A 25,890-nucleotide genomic window follows, 5' to 3' on the forward strand; every position below is an offset into this window, starting at 1 on the left:
ACAGGGCTGCAAACTCCGTCCGTGCCACCCGCGCAGCCCGACTCCCCGTGCTCAGCTGGTGATGAGCAATTTTAGCTGAAAAATTCACCCGGCAGAGGCGGACGGCAGAGCTGAACCTTGCCCACGGCTTCCACCGGCTTCTTTGGGGAAGACCCACCTCCAAGGGAACGTCCCCAAGGGTTGCTTGGGGCTTCTGCCCTGGGGAGCTGCTCTGCGGCGTCAGCACCCTGAGGTGCCACGGGTGCCACCACCCACAGACCGGAGACAGGTCTGTCCCACCAAAGCATGAAGGGGAGAGGACAGAGACCTTGTTTGGAGCATCTAGGGGTTGCTGAGGTCAATGTATCTTTTTATTAACAGAATCCTGGGCTGGAAGGACCTGGAGAGGTTGGTTTGTCTATCTCTACCCCAAAGCAGGATTGTTGCTCCCTAAAGTGAGCTGCAGCCCACCTTCCTCCTCCGTCCCTCCACGGATGGAGACACTGTGTGATCCCAGCATGTCCCCAACCTCTCCCTTAGGCCACACACCCCTCTGAGCATCCTGTAGCCTGTTGTACTGGTCTCACTGTGCCAAGCTGGGGACGTGTCTGATGTGCTGGGCCACAGGCAGGGGTCAGGGTGCTGCACCAGGTCAGGGGGAGAGACAGTGCAGAGCCCAGTGGAGGGGACCCAGAGACCCCTTATCACGTCCTCAGCACCCACCCAAGGGCTGTGGCTTTCCAGGTTGGAGCTGATCCTTCTTGAGATCTTCCAGGTCTGGCTCTTCATTCCATCCTTCACCTGGATGTTATCTGAGATGCCTTCAGCCTTGCAGGAGGTCCCTGCAGAAGTGACTCCTTCTTGCTCCAAAAAGGCCCTTATTCATCAAGCTCTTTCTATTTTCTCTCTTTCTCTCTCTCTCTTTTTCTTTTTTTTTTTCATGGACATTAAAAATCTGAAGGCATATTTAGAGAGCAGACAGCTTTGGGCGGGTGTTGCTGGCTAAAAGATCTCTTCCTTCCCCAGATACAACCCATTTGTCTGCCTGGCCACCTCCTCCCACCCCAGGAACGGCCGCGCTTGGGTGCATGAAGATCTCCCCGGGATGAAAGTCGCCGGATAAAATATTAGCATCAGGTCGCAGCATTCCTTCCTCCTGGCCAAACTCGCATTACCGATGATGAGGAGCTGAGCTGCGATGCCTGGCCGGTGATGCAAGGCTCGATTTTTCCAGCACGGTTTTCCCTCGGGCTCCACGCTCTCCCGCTGGTGCAGCCCCGGGTGGTTTGGGTGTGGAGCTACGCCAGCCTCCACCCGCTCAGGATCCGGCCCTGGAAGCTGTGGAGTTGCAGTTACAGTTGGAGCAGGGCTTTCTTGGTGGTAAGATTTTAAGCGCGGCTCTCATGCCTCGTGGCTTTTTGGGTGGAGCGTTTGCCCCAGCCACCCCCAGTGCCCCCTGGTAAGGGGGTGAGGATGTCACCGAGGGGACAAAACTGGGCGGGGGGGGGGGAGGAGGGGACCTGGGGCCCTGGGAGGGACACTCCACAGAGCCCAGGGAGGGATGCTGGAGTGGGGCAGCATCCCCTGCTCGCTGTCCCCTCACCCTGCACCAAGGACACCCTTATCCAAGCGCTGACCCCCCAGCTCAGCCCCTCACCCCAATAACAGGCCTGGATCCCACCTATGACCCCAAAGCACCCGCCTGCATCCCCCCCCCCCCCCCCTCCGCACCGCCCCAGCACCAGCAGTGCCAGTGCAGGAGTAAACAGCGCTGGCAGGACAGGGACCCTCGGGTCTTCGCCTTGGTGACAGGCTTGTCCCCTGGGCCACCACCGCTCTTCGCCTCCTCCCCAGCCCCAGGAGACAGGGCTGAGCATCACTAGCACCCCGGAGGGTGTAAGAGCCCCCCCAAGGAGGGGGGATTAGGGGAAGGGGCCCTTTGCGGTGGTTGGTACCCTGAGTCCCAGCCTCGGCGTCCGTGGGTGCAGCTCTGGGGAAGGGGCATCTTTCACGCAGGAGCCGAAAGAGAGGAGAGAGATGCTCGGGGAGGGGGGGTGAGAGGGAAGGAGGGCCAGCTCTGCCTCCAGCCACCCCGCTCCCCACCGGCCACGACCCCACGCTCGGGGTCGGTCTCTCCTGACCTCTCGGTGAGCGAGGGATTGCGAGCCAGGGAGGGATGGGATCTGCTCGAGCCTCTGCCAAGAGCTGGCTCCAGATCCGCAGGCAGCTCTGGGCTGCATTTCCCCTCCGGCGCGAAGCGGAGCTGGGGTGTCCGGGGTTCACTCCTCGCTGACACCGAACCCCCGAGAGCCCCCACCTACACGTCGGGCCCCGCGGGGAGGTGAGACGGTGCCTGGGGGTGCGGGGGGGCATTGGGGGGGGGGGTGCGGGCTGGGCTGGGGGTGGAGGGGATGGATGGGGGGAGGGATGCGGGGATGGAGGAGCGTGGTTGGGAGGGAGGGAGGGAAGCGGCGGGGGGCGTCGGCGGGGGGCTGTGGGGCTGGGCGCTGGGGGGGGGGGGGGTCCCCGGCCCCCCGGCGGGGCGGCGCCGGCTCCCGTAACCCCGCCGCTCAGCTCCCAGCCCTATAAAAGCCCCGGGCGGCGGCGCTTCCCCCGCCGAGCCCCGGAGCAGCCCTCGCCGCCTCCCCCGCGCCGAGCCAAGCCGGGGCGCAACAGGCCCCCCCCCGGCCACGCGTGAGCGGGGCCCCCCCCGGCGCCGCAGCCCCCCCCCAGGGAGGGCAGGGCCCGGCTGGGGGGGGCGGGGGGGGGAAGCGGGAGGTGGAGGGGGGCGCATCCATCCCCTTCCCCCCCCTACCCGCTCCCCGCCGGGAACCTGGGAGGCGCCCCCCGGCCGCCACCCCCCCTCCCCGAGACCGGCCCGGGGGGGGCGGAGGGAGCGCGGAGCCGCCGGAGCGGGAGGGGCGGGCGGCGGGGCCCCCCCGCGCCTGGCGCTGCAGGTACCGGGGACGGGGGGGACACGCAGCCCGGCGGGGCTCAGGGTTCGCCCCCCACCCTCCCCCCCGGGCCTTGGCGGCGGCAGCATCCTCCCCAACCGGGCCCGCATCCCCCTGCGGCGGGGCCGGGACTGCCGGACACCCCCCCCCGCCCGCCCCCCCGCGCCCTGCGAGCCCTGCCCGCGGCCCCCTCCTGCCTGCACTTGTTGCTGCCCGGCAGGGCTGGGCTGGCTCCTCGTTTAGGGCGGTTTTATTTAGGGGGGGTGGTTTTGGAGGGGGTGGAGGTTGCAGCCTCCCCTGCTGTCCCCCAGCAGCCAGCGGTGTCCGGCTCGGCTCCAGCCTGCTCCCCCTGAGGCCAGAGCCAAGCCTGAGCCCCCCCTTTTCCCCTCCCCAGTCCCATCTCTGCCCCCCTCTCCCGCCTCCACCGACCCCCAGCTCCTCGCCCGGAGGAAGGGTGCGCGTAGTGTGCATCTCCCATCCACCGAAATCTATGATCAGCTCGGTGTGTGTCTCCTCCTACCGTGGACGCAAGTCTGGGAACAAACCACCCTCCAAAACATGCCTGAAGGAAGAGATGGGCAAAGGGGAAGAGTCGGACAAGATCACCATCAATGTAGGTGGTACCCGGCATGAGACCTACAAAAGCACCCTACGGACTTTGCCGGGCACCCGCCTGGCCTGGCTCGCCGACCCCGATGCCCAGAGCAACTTTGACTTTGATGGGAAAAGCAATGAGTTCTTCTTCGACCGGCACCCTGGGATCTTCTCCTACGTGCTCAACTACTACCGTACCGGCAAGCTGCACTGCCCCGCGGACATCTGCGGGCCCCTCTTCGAGGAGGAGCTGACCTACTGGGGCATCGATGAGACGGACGTGGAGCCCTGTTGCTGGATGACCTACCGCCAGCATCGCGATGCCGAAGAGGCCCTGGACATCTTTGAGAGTCCTGAGCCCGGTGGAGGGGCCAGCGGAGAGGAACCTGAAGAGGAAGGGGGTAGGGAGATGGCCCTTCAACGCCTCGGCATGGATGACAGGCCGCCGGGGGCAGCAGGGGCTGCCGGAGGGGGTGGCTGCTGTCGGAATTGGCAGCCCAGGATGTGGGCGCTCTTTGAGGATCCCTACTCGTCCAAGGCGGCAAGGGTAAGCTCCCGAAACGCGCCAGTGGGGAGGTAGGATGGGGCCGGGCTGGAGTTGTGTCTCCATCTCCCCATTCCTGTGGGCGAGATGGACTCTCCTAGTGGGTTACGTGGGCCCCCCCCGTAGCCATCTCTCTCCTACCATGGGGCACGTTGGCCATCTCCCATCCTACGGGAAGTCTCTGCCATCATCTCCCCATCCTCTCCCAACACATTGCATCAAGGAGAGCTGGGCTGAAAGTGGGGGCAAGCCCATTCCTTGCCCCCTCTGCACCCTCGGGTGCTGCCTGGACACCTCCCAGGCACATAGAGACAAGGGATTGTCAGGGAGGGTCCTTGGCAGGGCCGAGTCCTGGCAATTTCAGGATGCTCTAGGACAGGCAGGATTGCTTGAGTTCCTCTTGCGGGTTGTGTGCGTGCCCGTGCCAAAACCCACATTCAGTGGCCCAGGTGTGGAGTGGGGGGACAGGGCTGGTGCCTGCTGGCGCCCGAATCAGGTCCTGAAGTAAATGGGATCCTTATGGTTGTCCCCAAGGAGCTCGTGCTCCTCTTCTACAGTAGCAGCAGCAGCCGCCCCAAAGGCCACCCCGTGCCTCTGCACAAGGACCCCTCCCTGCGCCCCACAAGCGGCCTCGTCCCCGCACCCCTGTCCGCCACCGTCGCCGCGTCGATGCTGCCCACGCGCAGCATACGGTCCCCATCAGCACGTGCGAGCGCAGGCTCTCAGCCGCGGTTCACACACACACACACATCCCAACCCCCCTCATCCACACACATCCCTGGGGCCCGGTACACCGTGTACACACACACACACGAGCACGTACACGCACAAACATCCCCCCCACAACCCTCCTTGGGCATGCAGACAATCCCTACCCACAGACACCGACATGCCCAGGATGGATCCCCCATAACCAGGTGCATCCTTGGGCTCCCAGCCCTGTTCTGCGCATGTGTCTCGTCTCCCAGCTACTCTTAGATCATCCCCAAAGCGCTGCCCACCGACCCCCAGACACCCACCCGTACCCATCCAGTCCCATCCCTGTGTGTGGCCCCCATCACACCCAGCTTATAAATCTGCCGCACACACACATCTAGGCATTTGGGATCTAAATGAATTCTGGATGCATTTAAAGGTGTAAAAAAACCCATCAATGGTAAGAAATCCTGCAGGCATTTCACACCCACCCGCAGCGCACGGGGCAGGGGTCAGTTTGTCAAGGTGATGTTTTCACAGCTAACGTAAAAGCAACACACACACACACGCAGAGGATGCTTGGGCAGCAAGAGCTTTACTCATTTTAAAAGGGGTACCCGATCCTTTGCCCATTTCTGAGGGCTTGTTGCCTCTGAGAGATGCTCTGGGTGATGCACAGCTCCAAATAAGAAAATTAAAAAAACCCCCAACAAACCCAAGCACAATAATTCAACTCAAATTTTTCACGTTATTATTTGGTTCTGCTTTTCCTGTGTGCTGAGCTGCTCTCGGGAAGGCATTCGCTTTAGCAGGAGGAGTGTGTCGAAGGGAGCAGAGGTGGATGTGATGTGAGCTCTGACTGGGGTTGGAGTGGAGTGGGACCAGTCTGCACTGGGAGCTCCCGGCTTCCTTCTTATTTCTCTGAGATACAGACTCAGCTGGGCGCTGCCACAGGGACGGTCACCTGCCAGTGGTGACGCTCACAGGCTCTTCTGGGTCATATTTTCCACTCTAAAATATCAGTATAGCTTTGCAATGGCTTAGGAGCGCTGCTTTGGCAGAAGGGGAAACTGAGGCACGGAGCAGTGCAACCTGCCCAAAACACCCAGTTAATGCAGGGAACGGTTACTGGTTTGGAGTCACCGTCCAGCACTAGGATGCTCCGGGACCCATGAGCATCTCTGCAGGTGCAGCTTTCATGGTGTTGCCTTGGCGTTTTGGGGTGGCTGAAGCGAGATTTCTTTAATATTGCCCCGTTTTGGAGTCTCCCCCTTCCTTTCCAGAGCAAAAGGGGTGCTGCTGGCTCTGGCGTTTGGCCTGGGGACGTGCCAGAGCAGCCGGTCCGGCGCGTCTTGCCAAACCTTGGCAGCGGCAGGAAGGAGAGCGCTCCCAGGTTGTGTGCGTAAATCCTCTCCCTCGATTGTGCGACAGCAGTGACTAAGAGTCTCGGGGGCTGAATTTCTCCAGTCCTTGCTCCTCCTCGCCCTCAGAGCAGCCCCTCGGGCCCTGACTCAGTTGGCTCCTGGCTATTTCCATCTTTCCCTCCTTCCAGCACTTCTCTCTCTTGGCACCTTCTGAGCTGGCAACTGCGTTAGTGTGCAGTTAGAATTTCCCCCCTCCAAGTTTTTAGTATTTTTTCCTTGCAGCATTGATGCCCACTGGATCTTGACTCCTGCATCTAGTCCAGTCTCAGTAAAAATTTGGTCCCTAGTGTAGCTGCTGTCCCAGCTGGAGTGTAAAATTCTTTTTCTCCCCATGGGAAACTGCCCTGGTTGTGATTTCCTCTACTTCCAAACTCTGCTTACTTGTAGCTCTTCATTATTTTTCCCTTTGCAGCCCAACTTGTGGGGTCCTGACCTCACTTCCACTGGGGCTTCCAGGCTAGTGATCCCCTGGGAGTGTCATGGGGTTTTTTTGGGGAACGTCCATCCCAAGCTGTTGAGCGCATGTTGAGATCGTGTAGATCATCGGCAGGTTCTGGAGGACTTGTTTGGTGGGACTTTTGGTGCTGTATTGGTGGCTACTGGGTATGTACATAGATTTTATTTTATTTTTAAGACAGTTTCGGAAAAAAAAATTGAGCTTGGAGCAGAGGCCAAAGCTGAGATAAGACATCTCAGATCAGATCTTCAGCTGACACAAAACTGGAGCAGCACTATTGACTTTGAGGGGGGACGATGGTTGGCACCGACTGTGAACCTGACTCTACTATTTTTAGAAGTTGCTTTTGCTCCTGGGGCTAAATCAGATCTCACCTACATGGCTCATACAGCAGGGTTGCTTCATTGCCTGAGTGTTTGCAGGGTCTCACTCTCTTCCTTGGTAATTTTTTTCTTCCTACTTTGCTTTGAGTCTGTTTTAACTCAAGTTTTCCATACGGGGAAACTCAGGAATGTTACTCAGCCCTCAGCTGAAAAGCAGATTATTTTGGCCATGCCACCGCTGCGTAGACACACTTGTCTGGTTAAACCGGCCTTGCTTTAAGATCCCACTTTTTTGTTGGGTTTGCTTCAGGAATTGTGCGTGGCTGATCGGCAAGAGCTGCCTTCGGAGCTGCTGCTGGTGGGGCCACGTCACGGTGCGTGGGCCAGAGTGGTCTGATCTGAGGGGTATGGAGCATCTCAGCCCATCCCCAAGCAGGTGTCTATTGCTGTGGGGGGAGATTCATCTTCTAGAGGTTTCTCCATCAATTAGAGCCCGGCTAAAACTTCACACCTAACTTTTGGAGGGCTGACACTCTCTGTGCAGGACCCACACGGGTTTGTCCTTGGGGACACCCCTCAAGGATGCTCTCAGGAGGCTCAGAGCTGCCGGCACGTTACCGCCGGTGTCCAGGGCTGAGTTTTTCTCAAGCGTGACTCAGGCTGTCTCTGCTGCTGATTCACTCCAGCCGAGGACCCAGGCTGTTGTCTCCAACAGGCTCGTGGTGCAGCTGCCTGCTGAACGCAGCCCATCGGGTGGGTTTGATAGCAAAAGGTCGCATCCTGTTCGGTGCAGGCAGGCTGTGTAGCAGCAATGGGTGCTGTAGCAGGATCTGCTCCCAGGAAGCCAAACCCGCTGTGCTTTTGTGCTGGTGGAAGGTAGAAGAGCTTTTCTGCTTGGAGGCTTTTTTTTTCGGGGGCTCTTGGAAACAGATGCTCTGGGTAATGGACTCATCATGAGCTCATTCTGTCGGGGAGGAGGGCTGAGCAGGATTGATGGGGGGGGACGACAAAGTGTTTTCTTTCTGACACAGCCTGTGATTCCCACCGCGTGCTGCCAGCCCCTCCTCGCTCCCATCCGAGGCGAAGCGGCAGCGTGTCGCGGGGAGGAGGCAGCACGGAGGGGCCAAAGGTCTCACTGGTCAGGCAGAGGGGAGAAATGGGAGCATCTGGTGTGTCACCAGGTCTGGGCATCCGCGGGACACTGAGCTCTGCCTGCTCCTCTCCTTCTTGTCCTGCCTTCTCAGTCCTGGGACTGTTCGTGGGCACATTGTCCACCACTGACCCTTAGGGAGCAGGGACGGGGCAAAAGGACATCTCTGATACATCCAGACCCCAAACCTCACAGTCGTGAAGAGTGCGAACAGCTCATTGCAGGGGTGGGAGGGGTTGGGATGAATGTGGAGGAAAACTCTTTGACTTAGTCCTCTCAAAGTTCCCTTTTCATGTGTGTTCCCAGTGGGGGCTTGCTCCAAACCCAGGCTGTTGCAGGTCTCCCTTCATCCCCGTCACTGTCATTTCTGGCACATCTTCAGCCACAGCTGAAGCCCAGCACACCTTCCTAGTACTTGGAGAAAGGTTCTGGAGTGGTGGGCCCAGACACTGAGGTTTGCTGTCAACTGATGGGGCAGGTCCAGGGAACCCTCTCTGTTCTCCATCCTTGGTCTTGGGGAAGTGGGTGGCAGCAGTGTAGCTCCTGGGGTGTTTTGAGCCTGTTGTACTCATTTTCATCAAGTGAGGGCTTCCCCCATCCCTGCTGTTGCTATTCACTGGCAGGGGTTAGAAGAGATGCACCAAAGGCAGGTGACATCAGAAGTGTGTTTCAGGCTGCCCCAAAGTTGTTTTCATGGGGGTTCATAAAATTGTTGCTCTCCTCCAAAGAGGGGAGGTTGACCCAAATCAACGAATCAGGAGCAGTTGACCCAGATCAGCTAATGGTGTGTGCGATTTCTACTTTTGCAGGTAGTTGCTTTCGCCTCGCTTTTCTTCATCCTGGTCTCCATCACAACCTTCTGCCTGGAAACGCACGAGGCCTTCAACATCGACGTCAACGTGACGGAGACCCTTGTGGTTGGCAACACCACGACGATTCTGCTGACACATAAAGTGGAGACGGAGCCCATCCTTACCTACATTGAAGGGGTCTGTGTCCTGTGGTTCACCCTCGAGTTCCTGGTTCGCATCATCTGCTGTCCAGATAAGCTTCTCTTCGTTAAAAACCTGCTCAACATCATTGACTTTGTGGCCATCTTGCCCTTCTACCTGGAGGTAGGTCTCAGCGGCCTGTCCTCCAAAGCTGCTCGGGACGTACTGGGCTTCCTACGGGTGGTCCGTTTCGTCCGGATCCTCCGGATCTTCAAGCTGACACGGCACTTTGTGGGTCTCCGGGTGCTGGGCCACACGCTCCGGGCCAGCACCAATGAATTCCTGCTCCTCATCATCTTCCTCGCCTTGGGGGTCTTGATTTTCGCCACTATGATCTACTACGCTGAGCGGATCGGAGCCAAGACGTCTGACCCTCGCGGGAGCGACCACACTCACTTTAAGAACATCCCCATCGGGTTCTGGTGGGCTGTGGTCACGATGACAACCCTGGGCTACGGCGACATGTACCCCAAGACCTGGTCGGGCATGGTGGTAGGGGCTCTCTGCGCGTTGGCTGGGGTGCTAACCATCGCCATGCCCGTGCCCGTCATTGTCAATAACTTTGGGATGTACTATTCGTTGGCCATGGCCAAGCAGAAGCTGCCAAAGAAGAAGAAAAAGCATATACCCCGTCCGGCCCCGCTGGACTCCCCTACCTACTGCAAATCTGAGGAAAACTCCCCCCGTAACAGCACCCAGAGCGACACTTGCCCCTTGGCAGTAGAGGAGGGGGCAGCTGAGCGGAAACGGTCAGGTGAGACCCAAAAGATGGGGCAGAGGGAGGGGGAGAACTCCAGGAGCTCCCAAGGCAGCGTTTTTGGTCCCCTGGGTCGCAGAGTCCCTGAGGACTGCCCTGCTGCAGGACACAGCCCCCAGCTCTTGGGGTGGTGAGAACTTGGTGCAGAAAGGGCTGGGGCCCTTGGGTGTCTGGGTATTGGGTGCTGTTTTGGTGGACCAGGGTGCTGCAGATCAGGATCCCCCCTCCAGGCAGGTGAGGAAAGGCCATCTCCTGCTCTCCTAATGGCATAGATCGAGTCACCGTGGTGTGATTCAAGGTGTCCCTACCTAGCCCATCTCTTCCTCACACTGACAGAGTAAGACCGTTTGCTCGATTCTCATCTTAGCCTGGTAATGCCCTCGTGGTAGATTTTCTTTTGCTTGTCCCCATCATAAATCAGGGCAAGCTTCACCAAAATGGATAAATCCATGGATATTTCCTGGGGCTTGATCCCACCTCCCCCTTCATCTTCTAGTAGATGTAGCATCCCTGCATGGCAAGGTCAACGCTGCTCCAAATCCTGCGCTCAGGCAGGAGAAAAATCAGCCCCTGTACGTTTATTATTTGGTCTCACGCACTGAGCTGGGGTTTGGCCAGGTCGGGAGAGGTCATGGCCCCAGCTGTGGTCCGTCGGTGGTGGGCAGCATCGCTTGGGCTAAGCTTGGGGGACTGCAAGAGCCCTGCCACGGTATCATTGCTGGCCATGGAGGCTACTTTGCCCTTTTTATCTTAGTTTGCTGCCAGCGGCACCTCCGGAGCAGCTGGCTGAGCAGTGTGGAAACAGGAGGGACCACGGTGGGGTTGCATCCTGCACCAACGTGGCATTCACCGAGGTCAGCCCTGAGCAGCCACACATCTGGCCATATGTGTTTAACAGTGATAGTCCTTCACTCGTGGGGACACAGAGAGCTCCACATGCCCCACATAGGTGTTTTCCTTTATAAATCTGCATTTCCCATGTGCCTACACATGCTGTCTGCCCCAGGAGCCCTGGCAGTGGGGCGCAGTGAGAGCAGCTGCCCTGCTCTGGAGGAGCAGGTCAGCCCCATCCCTTCACCCCAACACCGACCCAGGAGCTCTGGCCAGACCCTCACCTGGCATAGCATCCTCTCAGCTAACGAACCAGGGAGTCAGATGATATAATTTAGCACTTCACCCCTAACCTGAGCAGCCTGTATCTCAGCGGTGTGAATTTTGGAGAGCTAATTTACACCAGTTAGGTGGGTGGATCTCAAAGACCAGGGGTGTTTCTTCCCTGGCAAACCCTGCTTGGCTTCACGCAGGGTATAAAACCCTCAGCAGGAGTAAGAGCTGCTGTTTGCTGCTTGGGATTAAAATCTGGCATGGTCCTGCTCCCCGGTCACTCTAAATTAGCGTGTCCAGGCTGGGATCGGTACCTGAATTTGTGGGTGTTGCTCTGGGCCATCTGCAATCTGGTCTTCTGGTTCCTTGCATGGTCTAAGCAAACCCTTCTGGCCACCCCAAGCACCTCGTCCTGTGGATTTAATGACTGCTGATGGATCTCTGCCACCTTCTTGCAGACTCTAAGCAGAACGGTGAGGCCAATGTGGTGCTGTCAGACGAGGAGCAGCCGCTGTCGCCGACCGATGAGGAGAAGCGGCCCATGCGGCGCTCCAGCACCCGGGATAAGAACAAGAAATCCTCCACGTGCTTCCTGCTGGCCACGGGTGACTTCTCCTGTGCAGCGGATGGAGGCATCCAGAAAGGTATGGCTGATGCTGGAGGTGTGAGCTGGCCCGTGGGCTGCGGAGGAGTGAGGTGGAGGTTTGTTGCATCAATCCAAGACAGTGGTTCATCTCCATCTGCCTGCCTGGCTGTTGTTCTCTGCTCCCCAAATCCACTTGTCTTCCTGCCTCTCCATCTGCTTCATCTCCGTCCACCACGTCTCTCCGTGCTAGCTCTATCCTTTTTGTTTTCTCATCCCTCAAGTTCTCTTCCCCCTGATTGCCACCATTTGGGGTCTGTGACCCCATGCTGGCTGCACCGCCCTCCTTGGAGACAGGTCTGTCCCTTTGCTCCCCAGTGGTCCCGCTTCTCCTGTCCCTCCAGCTCTTCCCCTTGGGCTTCAATCACCCGTCCCAGGGCGGTGTGAGGGGGACATCTCTCCTGGGGATGTGGTGAGGTTGTGACTGAAGGTGGTCGAAACGTTTTCGATAGGGAAAAAAATCCACCGGCTTTTCCTTTCCTCGCCCCCTCTGATGTCTTTTGGTGGGTTCGAGCGTGGGGAGCCGCGATGTGTCAAGTGCTGCCTTGCCAAAAGCACCGGGCTGCCAGAAAGGCTGTCTCCTCTGGGCTTGGAAAGTGAGCTTTGCTGAGTGTTGAGGTTTTCTATGGGAAACTGTGGGGGAGATGAGTCAGGAAAACACAAAACTCTTCTTCCCATGACAAAACAACACTCCTCTTCAGCCTGGTCCCTTTGCCCCGTCCTCCAGCGCTCTCTGCTCCACCGGTGAGTGTGCCCTGTGCCCGTCTCCCAGCACCCTGGCCCCTGGGAGGGTAAATCCAGTGCCTACCATGAGCCACAAAACCCAGCTGCACCCTCAGTCGCTGGGATAATTCTTAGGACGTGGCTCAGTTTTTCAGTTCTGCAGTTTTTCTTGTGTGTCCAGGGTGCTGTGGGATGATGTAGCTGCAGAGCTGACCTACCTCTCCCTCCTTGGTACCATCTAATGCCAGTTACACACAGGGAACAGTGCATGTGAGCTGGGACCAGGCAGGAGAAAAGATGAGATGCTACATCTCTGAGCTGCACGCCAAGACCTTCTGGCTCCTGCTGTTGGTGCTTTGGAGGCCCTCAAGGGTTTGTTGCTGCAGCACTGCTTGGGGTGGTAAAGACTGGATGGGCTTGGGACATAAGGAGGTGTTTGGGGGCAATCACATTTATTGCATTAGCAGAAGCAAATTGGTTGCTTCCTCTTGGGAAATCAAGGATTCCCGCTCAACCTCATCCCTTCGAAAGAGAGAAAAAAGTGAAAAGCTTTGCTCATCTTTGGGCAGAAGGGTACTATACAAATATTTGCTTGAAACGCCTCATGTTTTTTTCCTGGAAGTGCCTTTTTCTGTGAGGTTGGTCTATTTTCTTAATGTCCGCTAATGCAGAGGTAAGGGGGGTCTAGTCCTGCTCCACACTGGGGGGATGCTGAGCTGGAAGGGATGAAGGAGAGTGATGAAAGCCAGTGCTGATCTTCATCCTTACAAGATGCTCCAGTCAGGCATCTCTTCAACTGAAGTACCTGAGCTTGGTCCCACTGAAGCCAAGAAAAGTAGAGTAGATCTAAGAGCTGAGGATCCAGTGTTGCTTTCACTGGGCTCCCAAGTCACGTTACTTGGTTGCAGGAGACCCAGAAGTTTTTCTCCTTGCGTGGTGGCAGCAACAGCTACTCGAAAGGGCACTTTGGTGATCTTTCTTGGTTTGTTCTGGTGTCTTTCCTGCAAAAGTCAGAGTGCTTTTTACAATTAGAAATAGATGTGTGTGTGAGTCACTTACCCCCACCTTGCTGGAATGATCTTACACCTGGAGAAAGGTGGATCTGGTGTCCGGAGGGGCTTGAGTGATGCGCGAGACCTTTTGGGAAGAGGAAACCTCAATAGCTGCGTCCTGCTTGGGCTGTTGGGGAGGGAGTGGTGGGATGCTGCCCTGGGAGGACAGGGCTGATATCTTCCCTGGTGAAATGCTCCAGCGTGGTCAGGGTCAGTGGTGACCAGAGACGATCAGAGGGGCAAAGCAGCCTCCTGCACTCCAGCCGAAAGCCGTTGGGAGCCGCAGAGGCGCCTCTTCCCTTGGTCCTGATTTATCTCCTGCTGAGGCTGTTTGTTCTGGTACTGGGATGTTGGCAGCTCTGCAAATTGAGATGAGCTTGGTTCTGAGCCCGACTTGCTGATGGCCATCTGTCAGATCCTGGGACAGGTACTGATGTCTGTACAAGCTGTGGAAATCAGGAGATGGAACTGGTTCAGGAATATGCTGCAGATCTCAGCATCCATCATGGTTCAAGCCTGATTCCAGCGGTTGGCCTTGTTGGGACAAGTCAAAGAGAAGAGCTACCCCTGCCCACCATCCCTTGGACCTGGGCCCTGGAGGAGACCGGGCTGGACTGCAGTGGATTGCCACATGGCATCTGTTTCTTGTCCCTATTGCTGCTTCCACTGGTGTCACCTTCCTCCCTTGCTTCTGGGGACGGCTTCAGACCCCTCATCTCCCTTCAGCACTCGGGTCCTGCTCAGCAGTTCCCCAAAATATGTCCCGCTGAGGCCCAGACGTGTTGGCATGGCTCTGTCTTGGCATGTAAGCCCCTGTCCTCTGCTTGGATGGGGGGATATGGAGGCAGGGTGAGTCCACCATCCCCCATGCCAGCGAGATGGGTTATGATGGTCTAGGAAAAGGTAGTGATTGAAACCAGAGTGGGATTTCAAGAGAAGCCACAGGCAACGGGGTTAAATGGAGGGAAGGGGGTTTACCCTCCTGGCAGGTCAGCTCTTCCAGCACCTCCCTTTGCTGGCAAGCTGGCATGGCAAAGTGGCAATTTTTGGCTTGGTTGCCAGAACCCAGAGCAGCATGCAGCTGATTTTTACTCTGTTGCTTGCTATTAGTGCAGGGCCATGACCGGCACGTGGCTTGAGCAGCGTGGGATTGAGCGCGGGGATGCTCACGTGAGCATCCACCGATGATGCTTGGCTGGTGGGGGGGGAGCAAGGACAAGCCTACGTTTGCATGGGGACACGCGTGCGAGTGCCTGCAACACGCAGACGAGCGCCAGGCCGCCGTTATAAACAAGCACAGGCGTTCCTGGGCAATGCTGTCTGCTTGCATTACCCCGTCCCCATCTGCTGCCGGCTCAAAGCATGTGCGAGCGTGCACGTGCGCTCGGGAGCCGCGAGCGTTTGCACGCGGGGAGCGCGGCATCGCCGAGTCCCGGGGAGGAGCCCCCGGGGGTTACGCGCTGCCCCACCACTCTGTTTATAAGATGCCTCTATACAGCTCCTTGGCAACAAACCCATTTATAAAGCGATCCCGGTGACCTCAGTTAGCACCTATGTGAGTTGCTGGGATACCAGCTCCGTTAACGAACAGCACCGGTGGCAATTAGCAGAGCACAATCCTCCGTCGCTTTGCAGCTTGACTCCGTGGTGGCACCTGGCCCTGAGCTTGGTGGAAAACCATGATGGCCTTGAGGGATGGAGTCCTGAGCTCCTTCCCAGGTGCTGCCATGAGCGTGGCAATAAATTGGTGGAAAAAACAAAGTGTTGGGCTTGGGGCAGGTTTTCCCTTGGAGTCCTGTTGCAGAGGGGCCTTGGGGCAATCAAGCACCTTTATGAAGTGCTGCCCCAAACTGTGACGCTTGAGACTTAATCAAAACTGGCAGCGTGATTTTGGCCCTGTTCCTACGCCCATTTCCGTCCTTTTCTATTCAGTGATCTGAGCAAGAGGGCAAAGAGCATCCCTGTAAAGTGCTCAACCGCAGCAGCGGGTCCTTGCATTGCCAAGGCAAGCAGCTTCCAGCAAGCCCATAACACCCCTCTGCCAAACTGATGTTGTTTGGGTGCTGGATCCACCAGTAACCCCAAGCTTTCAGGGACCGGTTGCATCTCGGCACGATTGCTTCCCACACGTGTAGCTCAGGGTGGCAGGGAAATGCATGAGCTCTTCAAAGAGCCTCAGCGCTCCCAGGAAAAGAGCAAGGTTTGTTGAAGGATGAGCCCGATGCAGTTTTTTTTGGGAGCAGGGGGTCTTTGCATCAGCTGTTGTAGGTGGGAAACATCCCCAGCTCGGGATGGGGCTCCCCTCCTCGCTCGCTGTGTGGATTCATGCCAAAAAGTAAATAAGGAAATTGCTCTTCTCTTTGGGGCCTGATTCTGCTCTCACTTCCACTGTGAGAACTGGAAAAGCTTTGCTGAAGTCAGCAACGGGTTTAGGCAGATGGTCCTCTGTCCCCTGGACCTTTCTCTGCTTTGAAGCTGGAGGAGCCGTCTGCTGTGGGGCTGAGTTATGGGAAGCAGTTGAAGACTCCTGTGCCTCCCTGCCAGCTGCTGTGGTTGGGAAATAATCAGGAGAAAAGTATAAAAAGGGGATAAAAATCAGATTTGAAGAGGTAGTGCTCGAGAGCCTTTTCCAGACGATGCTTGTGTCTCGGCATCCTCCTCGGGGGTGTGCATGGGGCTGATGCCACGGTCACTCCAGTGTGAGCATTAATCCCTGATCCAAGCCCAGAACAGCTCGGCTGGGCCAGCACCCGCTGTCGGTGCCTTCGCATCAAAGCAGAACCCGAAGATGCGCCATTAACTCCCCAGGGGGGATGCGGGGACAGTTCCCAGCTTGGCGCTGCCGAAGGGGCCATCCATCACCTTGTTTTTCTGCTGTCAGGGAGCCTCCTCCCTCCGCTCCCCCGCTGCGTACGCACGCTCGCGCGCGCTTGCTTTCTCCAGAGCTCGCTGGTGCTTGCAGGGAAGGCAAACGCGAGGCTGGATTTGCTCGCCTGGGCACTCTCGGGGAAGATGCAGCCAGCGCAGCACGGCACAGGGTGGTTGGGCTCATCACAGCCAGGCGCATCCTTAATTTTCCATATTTTGGCAGCAGAGCTGTCCCTGCAAGGTGCAGCAATCCAGAGAGCAAATCTTGGGGCTCATCTTTGAACAGGGCTGCTGTTTGGCCCTAAAAATCCAATTTTCAGTGCGAATATTTAGTTTCTTTCCAGAAAGAAAAGTGTCTTTTGACCTGCGAGAGCAGTTGTTCTGGCTGTTGGTTTTCATTAAAAGCTGGAGCAATTTCTGGCTCTTTGAGGGAGTGTGAAGGATTCCCATGCTTAAAGCAGTAGAAATATTTGCTCTTTAATGCAGTTTCTTATGGAAAATAATGAGCATGTCTACCTGCTCCTTTTCATACAGAAAGGTGTCAGCAGCAGCTTGCTGCTATAGCCGGCTTAAAAACCAGAGCCGGGGGAATAACTCCTTCCAAATCCTCTATTTGTTTGAGTTCTGCTGCTTTTCCCCGTTTGCTTCAGCCCACAAAATCCCCAGACTCATTCCTCATTCAGAGCAATTTGGGAAACAAAATCCAACACACCCCAGGACCGATTTGGTCTCCCAACATCAATGACTCTTGAGTCCTAGATTTGGCTGGTGCTGCTCGACTGCACGGGGAGCCAAGGGGAAGGGAGGGAGGTCTGAAGGATCTGCAGAAGCTTGGTTGCCCTCAAAAAGCCCTTCCTGAATTATTTAGGGGGTTGAATTGGGGTGTGGGGCTGGGCGATGCTCACCCTGGTGCTCTTTGCTTTCTGAGCCTTGGGAAGGAAAAGGCTGCTCGGCTCTAACCTGTCCATTTTTTTCACGAAGGCTATGGAAAATCCCGAAGCCTAAGCAGCATAGACGGTGTGGCAGGATCCACAGTGGGCTTGACTCCCCTCGCGTCCCGCTGCAGCTCTCCCTGTCCTCTGCGGCGTCCCTGCTCTCCCGTCCCCTCCATCCTCTAAATCGCCGCCTGGATCCCGCTTTGTCGTGTCGTGTCGCTCTGTCCCCCCTTCCCCGTGATGCCGTGTCTCCGCGGTGGTGCCTGTGCCCAGAGGAGACCGAGCTGGGACATCTCCATCCCTGAGAAGCGGGTTCTGATCTTCTCCAGCCCAGCGCTGCCGCCGTGCTCCCCCTGCCCGGTTTGCAGGACATGTAAAACGTCTCCATTGAACTTGTCTCATGTCCATGTGTTTGGGACGGTCCCTGGAGTAGGTGTTGGGGTTTTTTTTCCCTTCCTTGAAACCTTATTTATCCTAAATAAATTGGGCCAACCCATGCGATTCCCTCTGGTGTCGAGCCCTCCTCCCCGTGGGCCGTTTGCACTTGGGCTAAAGGGTGGTGGAAATGCGAGGAGGACATGTTGACTCATAAAATTATATATCATTGTGCTGGAAATGGCTGAGTTCATATAATTTTAGGTCTTTTTTTTTTTTTTTTAAAACCAGCCTCAAATTTCTGGAGGCAACAGATGAATAAACCTCTATTCCCTGCCCAGCAGCGGTTCCCCTCTTGTTTTGTGCCTTTTTCTGACTAAATCCCACTCGTTCCCTTCCCACTTGTGTCTGCTTCTCCATCCAACCTCAGGGAGGGTCCTGAGGCTGAAGGTGGCTTTGGCAGCCTTGAAAATGAGCCCCAAGGTCCCGTGGAGGTGGGAGGCTGTAGGGCCCCGGCCTGGCTGCAGGAAGCATGCGGAGGCTGAGATAAAAGATTGGCAAAATAAGTGTATGGATGTTCCCATGAAGAGCTGGGGGGTGGTGGGGTGGGGAATGTGGGTCCCTGGGAGTGGTTGAGAAAGCTGCTGTTCAATAGTGGGGAAATGAGATTTGAGACAAAATGATGCCTAAATGGGTGGGGGGATGAATCCTCATTTGAGATGGATGCAGGGTGGTGGGGCAGAGCATCCCCATGGGGAGCTGGGTTTGAACTGGGTCCTCCCGCATCCTTGGGAGGACAAGGTTGGAGTGTCAAACTCCCTGACGCTCTGCTGGTTTTTGCTCGCATGTATTAATTTTGGGGATGATTTTGAATGATCTCAGGTGTCTTCCTGAACTGGAACAAAACCTTCGGTCCCATAACTTCTGGCTTGTTTCTAGCCCTGGCTCTGCCTCCCTGGAGGCGTCTGGGTCTTGGGTGGCTGGAAAGGGCTGGTTTGGTGGGTGCAGTCCAGGTCTCGACTCTCATCCCAGTGCTCTCTCGGCCTCTTTCCTTTGAGCAAGTCCAGCTCAGTGGGGCTGGAGCCTGGGGACTCTCAGCTGGAGGAGGGGGAGCAGAGCTTAGCCTTGGGTATGTTTAAATAAAAAAAAGCCCCAAGAGCTTTTTGGGGGTCAGGCCCTTCCCCTCCATCACAGCCAAACCAGACCAGGTGCTCAGGGGATGATGCAGAGTGAGGACCCCCCTTGGTGCAAGGCTGGTTCCTGCACCCCGAAGGAACCGGGCTGGATTTTGGCAGATCCCACAGTCAGGACCCTCCTGCTCCTTCCCAGGCTCCCTGTGCCTCAGTTTCCCTCTGTGTAGAGAAGGGTTAATGCTGAGAGCCTCCTGCAGTAAAACTCCTTTCTGCCCCGGTGGAAGAGATGCTATGCAAGGAAGAAGCATTAAATGCTCCATCCAACTTATTTTTTTACCTCCCCACTGAGCTGAAGGAGCTGCCAGAAGGAGCCCAGTCACCACATCTCTAAAACAACCCCCCTCCAAGTCCTCCATGGGGCCAACAAGAAGCCCTTGCCTTTTATTTTGCTTTTCTTCTTTCCTTCCTGCCTTCCCCTGCCCCAGCTGTGTGAGCAGAGCAGTGAGAGTCAAAGGGAAGCAGAAAAGAGGGGAAAAAACTTGGTGCCATCAGCACCGGGGCTTGATGGCAGGAGCTGAGCACTGCATAGACCTGGTGCTGGAGCTGGAATTTCTCTGAATTTGAGGAGAAATTAGGATGAGCTGCATCTGTCCTCTGCCCAGGATGTCCTGTAGCGGTTTTCAACCCCCGTGCCACGGCGGTGATTCACTCCTTGCCGGCAGCATGAGTTTGCCGTGTGTAGCTGCACTCCTTGGATTTCTTTAATTAAAGTGTATTCCCACACCAAACGGTCGGAGTAACTCGGCAGGTTCATGAATCACCCCAAAACCCTGTGAGCTGGGTGAAGGGGAGCATACGGCGGCACCATACCAGTGCTTCTCTGGCACATCCTTCCCTTTGGAGCGGGCTCCTCTCGAAGCAGGAGGAGCTGGAATATCCCCAGCCTGTGCGAGAGGGAAGGTCACCCTCCATGATTTCAGTGGTCTCTGAATCATAAATGATTAAACCAAGGTCATGCGCTGACTTTGGGGATGAGCCAGGCATGAAAAACCAGCTCTGCAGCCCTGTCTCTTGCAGAAGAAGCAGATCAAGAGACTCAGACTTTGGGGTTTGAGTCTCTTGAAAGCAGAGGATTAACCCCGGAACAGACGCAGCCACAGGTCCCAAGAGATCCCGTCCTCTCCTTTCCCCCCACCAGGCTCCCAGATCAGCTCATCCAAACACTGGAGCCAGTTGCCTGGTGTGGAAAACCCTTGGTGGACCCCCCAAAAAATCTCATCCCCATCAGAGCAACGAGGGTTGAGTATGAGAGCTGACATGGAGCCGGTAGGATGCAATTTTTAGCAGTGGCGTTATGCAACTCGGGAGAAGGGATGACTAATGTGCAAAAAGCTCCTCTAAAACAACCGAGCCCCGAATGGGAGACGGAGGGATTTCAGTGGGAGGCACCAAACTGTTGAAAAACCCATCGCATCTTCTCCCTCTTCCTCCCCGCCTTCTTCTGAACAAGTGATTTGGGGGATGCAGGAGGGGGAAAACAGCATGTTGTTATTTTTAGGTGGGGTCTGGGTTGGTTTGGGGGGCGAGTTAGCAGGGGTTAATCCCCTGGATAAGATTATAAGAGGAGCTGTAGAGGATCAGAAGAGCAGAGCACTAAATATCTCTCTAGCCCAGGGTTTTATCTCAAACAGTGGCCAAAATTGGCTGCCTAGAGAATAGGATAAGAATAGAGCAAGAATATACGATACTTCCCCCGAATATCCTCCCAGCCGCTTATCTATGTTTAGGGATCTGGCTCGGAGCGCACGTTCCAGCTAAGGCGAAAAGCAGCGGGAGAAAGCAAGGTTGTTTGATTTATTCTTGATGAACTGAATAAATCAATAGGAGTCCGGCTGCCTCTGCCCAAGCCCTAAAAAGGCATTTAAAAAAAAAAAAAAAAATCAACTGGTGTGCAGCGACTGTCAGGGCAGGGAGCTCGCTGCCGGTATCCCAGCCTGGAAAGGAGAGTTTCCTGTGGGATGGGGTGAGCGTGTTGGGTTCCCAGCAGGATGCTGGGATTGAGCAGGAACATATAGATAAAGGACTGTGTGTATCATATATACGTGCCCCTCGCCTATGTAGAGCGTGATGCCCGGCAGCGTGGTACCCAGGGGGCTGTAGGGCCCGGTGCCTCTCGCCCCATCGCAGCTGCAGGTGCACGTGATGCTCGACAGCAGGAATGGGCTCAGAGATGCTGCGCAGCGTCGGGCTGCCCCGATGCTGTTGGGAGTCCTTGCAGCTGCCTGTCGGTGTGTCTGTCTGCTGAGACCGGCAGCACTTTGGGATGGGGATCAAACCCCTGTAACCACCCGCGCCCAGTGCAGAAAGCAGCCGCGCAAGGGGAAAAGCCGAGCAGCCTCATCCTTTGGATGTCAGGGGGGCGGGTTGGGGGCAGTTCCCCCCTCCATCATCCAGCAGCAGCTTCTTCCTTCTCTCTTCATCCTGGGAGACTCAGACTTCAGTGCTGCGTGGAGACTGCGCTGCCATCCCGGGTTGCGTGCAAAGTATTAATTGTTATTGTTGCAACAACTGCTCTGTTTCTCGGGAGATGCCTGAAAGAGCTGAGAAAATAGAAAGGCCTGTCAGGCAGCTGGGCAGGAGGTTAAGATGTCAAGAGAGTAATTGCTCTACCCAGAAGCAGCCTGTTTCTGGCTTCCCCAGCACTGCCAGGAAAAATCCTCAGTGCTTATTTGATGACAATAAAAAAAAAAAAAAATAGCAACCCCATCCCTTGCCCATGCTGACGAGGAACGGGGAGAGCAGAGGCAGATGCAAAATAAGATGCAGTTAAGCTTATAAATAGGTGCCTCCCAGCTCCCAGTCTGTTACTTCATTACCTCCGCCTGGGCAATCGATCCTTACGCTTTTCCCCCATGAAAAGGTAAATGGAGGCTCAGAAAGTATTTTGCAAACTGCTGGGGAGCAGGTCACACTCTTCCTCTGGGGCAAGGAATATGTCCTGTGAAAAAAAATAAATCCTTTGGCTTTGGAGAGGGAGAGGGGAGTCAGCTGGATGGCAGCCCCACGCCGGCACCAGGCTCGGGACCAGCTCTCCGGATTGTGCGGAGGATGCCCAAGGCGAGAGGTGGCTTTGCAGATGTGCAGCCCCCCCCCGGGCAGCATCTCTGGTCCTCAGCAGCACGGGAGATGCAGGTGGACGCTGGTTTTTGCTCCATCGTCATCAAATCCCCCCGTCTTTACCTGGTCCATGGAGATGGGCGTTGCGGGAGATGCAGGTGTTGGTTGGGAGGTGTTTTAAGTCCAACATCTGGGGAGCACGGCGGGGTGCTCTGCCCCGTGGGACACTGCCGGCTCTTCAAACCCCTCCTGCTGCAGTGGTGAAAAGAAAAGGGACCTGCAAAGTGTCCTGGGGTGGCCCGGGGAAGCCTTCGAGGGGTGGCCGGGGGGTTGCGAGGAGCCGTCTCTGCAGGAGTGTTTTGGCTTTTGGTGATTTCTCTTTCAGCACCTCCTGAGCCTCTTGTCTGCAAATAAAGCTTTCAGTGGGGGAAAAAATGAAGGAAAAAAACCAAAAGCAAGTGCACGGGCAGCCCAAAGCAGAGTTAGTGTAGGACCTACCAAACATTGTGCTGGAGCAGCTGGAGGCTGGCAGCCCACGGAGGCAGCGCTTAAGGGTGTTTGGGGAGATGCTTGTAGGGGAAAAGTGGGACTGTGTGAACTCACCATCCCTGGAAATTTGGGGGGGGAGGGTAGCCCTGGCAGCACCACAGCAAACCCTGGGGATTTGGGGGGCTGGGTCACTGCCAGGCTGTGCCAAACCTCTTGCCTTGCCCAAGGAGGGGGTGGCAGAGCATCATCCCACTGTTGTTGGGCAGCAGATCCGCACCCAAGAAGAGGTGGAGGAAGGAGCTACACCTGCAGAGGGGCTGCGAGGGCGAGAGGGGCTGGGACCCGTCGGTGGTGGGGAATCGAGCCGGTAACGATAAGCCGAGACAGGAGGGCAGTTTTCTCGTGGTGGCTTTGTCTGGGGGACAGTGATTAAACACACACAAAAATCTCAGCTGTTGTTATTTATTTTTAGTTGTGCTAATTTTTTCCAAGGCTGGGAAGCTGCTTTCCAAGCAGGTCCCTGGAGGATGCGGGCAGCAGGTCTTGAGCTAGCACACAAAATGGCTTTGAACGGGGAGGAGGAGATCGGAGTTAAAAGCCGAGTCGTGTCCCTGGTAAATCAATCGACCTGACGGGGAATGTTTCTAGCAGGCCACGAGCCCTGCCGAGAGCTTTTAGCTGCTTGCAGGAGTGATTGAACCAGGAGCGGTGATATTTTTCAGCAGCCACTTCGTGCATGGCCAGCGCTGGTCCCCAAATTGCTGCTGGGGGATGATGCTGGGTGCCCCAAACCAGTCCGTCGTGCCAGTTTGGGAGGTTGGGACCTCTCCTGCAAGCCCTGGCATTTAGGGAATTTAATCCCGAGGGCTTTTCTGGGATGCGGGGCTTTGAAAAACCTCCGCGTCTGGGCACTGCTCGCCCAAGCTGTGCAGTGATGCTCTATGGAGGATGAGACCTTTATTTTGGGGAAAATGAGATGCTTTTGGAGCTGCGTGTGGTCTGCAGGGGGAAAGCTGGGTCAGGAGTTGGTGGTGGGTTTTGCAGCAAAATCTGTGGGCGGAAAGGGCATCTCCGTGGCTTATCGGGCGGATCAGGCGCTGTCTCCCTGTCTGACAGCCCCTCGCCTGGAAACCAGGTCCTGGCACATGGGTAGAGGCGGTGGTGTGACTCAGAGCTCCAATCAATGTTCATTAATTCAATGATAATGAATGAGAGGGAGAGAGAGAGAGAGAGAGACAAGAAAAAACACTGCGGGATATTAATGCACCAGGCTTGGCTTTGGGACATCTGGCTTGGGGTTGGCTTGGGAAGTTTTGGTCAGGAGCAGCTTTCTGGGAGGAGAGTGCTGCAGCAGGGATGACTTCTTTCCTCTGCTCTTCATTTTTACTCTCAAAATTGCTCCAACTCCATGTCTGGTTTCTCTCAGAGAATTGTTTCTCAGGTCTCCATCTCTGGGTTCATTCTGAGGCTTTTTAAATTTTTTTTTTCCTGATTTACTGACAGAATAGCAGCGTTTTATCCCTACGGAGAAGGCCGTTTCACTCTGTAGTTACTCTGTTTTCTGCACCCTGCAAACTTTGGGTCCCCTGGAAGCTTAGTCTCTCCCTCTCCTATCTCTCCACCAACAGCCGATGAAAGCGGTATCTAACAGCGTGTTTAATACTTGTGTCTTTAATTGCAGACACCTGCCAAGACGTCCTCTCTTCCAGTTACCCCCAGGGTGAGGTTGTTACCTTCTCCTGAGCCCTGGCTGGATGCAGGCAGCGCCCCGGTGAGGGATGCCTTCCCCGAGGGATGCTCTCCCCGAGGGATGCCTTCCCCGAGGGATGCTCGCCCCAAGGGATGCCTTCTTGGAGGCAGAGGGATGTGTGCCCCGAGGGATGCTTTCCCCAAGGTGGAGGGATGCTGTCCCTGAGGCTAAGGGATGCTTTCCCCAAGGGATGCGTTCCCCAAGGCTCAGGGATGCTCTCCCTGAGGCCAAGGGATGCTCTTCCTAAGGCTGAGCGATGCATTCCCCCAGGGGTGCTCTCCCCACAGCGCAGGGGGGCTCTCCCCGAGGCCAAGGGATGCATTTCCCAAGGGAGATGCTCTCTCCGAGGCCGAGGGATGCTCTCCCCAAAGCAGAGGGATGCTCTCCCCGAGGCTGGGACACGCATTCCCCCCGAGGCCAAGGGATGCTCCCCCAAGGAGCTTTGCTTGCCCACCGCAGCAGCCCAAAGCTCCAGCTCCCAGCTCCGCGGCCGGGGGGGGGGAGTTGGCAGCCGGGTCCCCCCAAGAGAGGTGCCACAGAGCAGCGGGGCCGGGAGGGGATGTCGGGGTGCCAGGGGCGGCCCCGCTCCCCTGCCTGCTGCCAGCCCTGCCGCGTACACGCTGCCTGTCTCCCCAGCGCACCCCTGGGCTGCCCCCCTCCCCTCGCCCATGCTTTCGGATGCACCTCGCCCCTCCGCCTCCGGAGACTCGCCAGCTGCTCACCGAGACATCGCCGCCCGCGGCTCCATCCGTGCTCTGACCCCCTCCATCGTCAAACGGCCGCTGGGAACCCTTCTCCGGGGTTTCGAAGGCTCCATTCGAGGTGCCATGAGCGGGTTGCTGCACCGTCACCCCCCTCTCATGGGCGCTTACCCCGGGGTGCAGACCCTGAGAGGACGGGGGGGCACGAGCGGGTCGGTTTGGGCGCAGGGACGGGGATGGGAAGCAATAGGTGAAGGAGGTGGGGTGGACCCAGCTGGCCTGGAAGGGTCAGTGTCTTTCTAACGCTGTTACATATCTCTGTGATCAAGGCAATACTACTCCCATTTCCGTCTGTCCTGTACGCATGCCTCTACCTGTCCAACCGTACTAGAGTTCGAATAAAGACATGAGCTGAGTCAGCTCCCGTACCCCTCCTGCCTCCGTGTTTCCTTGCTGCCAGCTCCCTGTGTGCCCACAAAGCTCTGTCCCCACCCTGGGTGTCCCTGGCAGCGGGGATGGTGATTTCAGCAGCGACGTTGTCTGGATGTTGTGGCCGAGCTCCTTGGTTTCTCGCACAGCTTGGAGCAGAGCCCACTGGAAAGCCCACGGCAGACTGGCTTCAACGTCCACGCAATATTCATTTGTTGAAGGAAAGGCACTGCAGAGCTGACAAATGCATTGGCTGTGCCTGCTCTGACTACCAACGATGAAATAATCAGCATTATGGCCACGCTGGTGCCATCCTTAGGTTTCAGAGTGAACACCACATTGAGGTGAATGGGTTGGTCCTCCCCGAGCTGTCTGGGCAGCCTGGCCGCAGAGATGAGCAGAAGGCATTGAGCTGATTCATGGGTTTAGGGCTCAATATATCACACCCTTTTGGGGCTGGAGTGCTCCTGGTGTTGCCTTTTGACCGGCTCTGAAGGAGTTTAAAACCCCCTGCACCCCCCAAGGCGCAGCGTGAGCCCCCAGAGAGACGAAGAGACCTGACACGACTCTGATCACTGCTGCAGGGAGTTGGAGGGGCCTCAGCTGACACCTCCAGGATGGAGATTTTGGGGCTCTACCTGTTGTCAACCCGCCCTGGGGCCACGAGGTCTTTTATTTGAGGCTGGCAGCACAGGGAGAGG

General features: G+C 56.6%; 1 protein-coding gene across 3 annotated transcripts; it reads left to right on the forward strand.

Moving 5' to 3' along the window:
* The first annotated feature begins 825 nt into the window (after positions 1–825).
* KCNC4 (potassium voltage-gated channel subfamily C member 4) lies at positions 826–25,186 on the forward strand. 3 transcript variants are annotated; one of them, XM_074850343.1, is made up of 5 exons: positions 826–1,359; positions 3,328–4,074; positions 8,931–9,867; positions 11,433–11,618; positions 17,242–18,117. In XM_074850343.1, exons 1-5 carry the CDS (start codon positions 1,192–1,194, stop codon positions 17,376–17,378), a joined length of 2,175 nt encoding a protein of 724 aa, XP_074706444.1. In that variant the 5' UTR covers positions 826–1,191; the 3' UTR covers positions 17,379–18,117. The 3 variants fall into 3 exon arrangements, with proteins under 3 accessions (XP_074706444.1, XP_074706445.1, XP_074706446.1); XM_074850344.1 differs by lacking the exon at positions 17,242–18,117 and adding an exon at positions 23,991–25,186 and having other exon boundaries at positions 830–1,359; XM_074850345.1 differs by lacking the exon at positions 826–1,359 and adding an exon at positions 2,178–2,320.
* Positions 25,187–25,890: the final 704 nt, after the last annotated feature.

This window comes from Strix aluco, chromosome 25 (genome assembly GCF_031877795.1).
Source record: "Strix aluco isolate bStrAlu1 chromosome 25, bStrAlu1.hap1, whole genome shotgun sequence".
Lineage (NCBI taxonomy): Eukaryota > Metazoa > Chordata > Aves > Strigiformes > Strigidae > Strix > Strix aluco.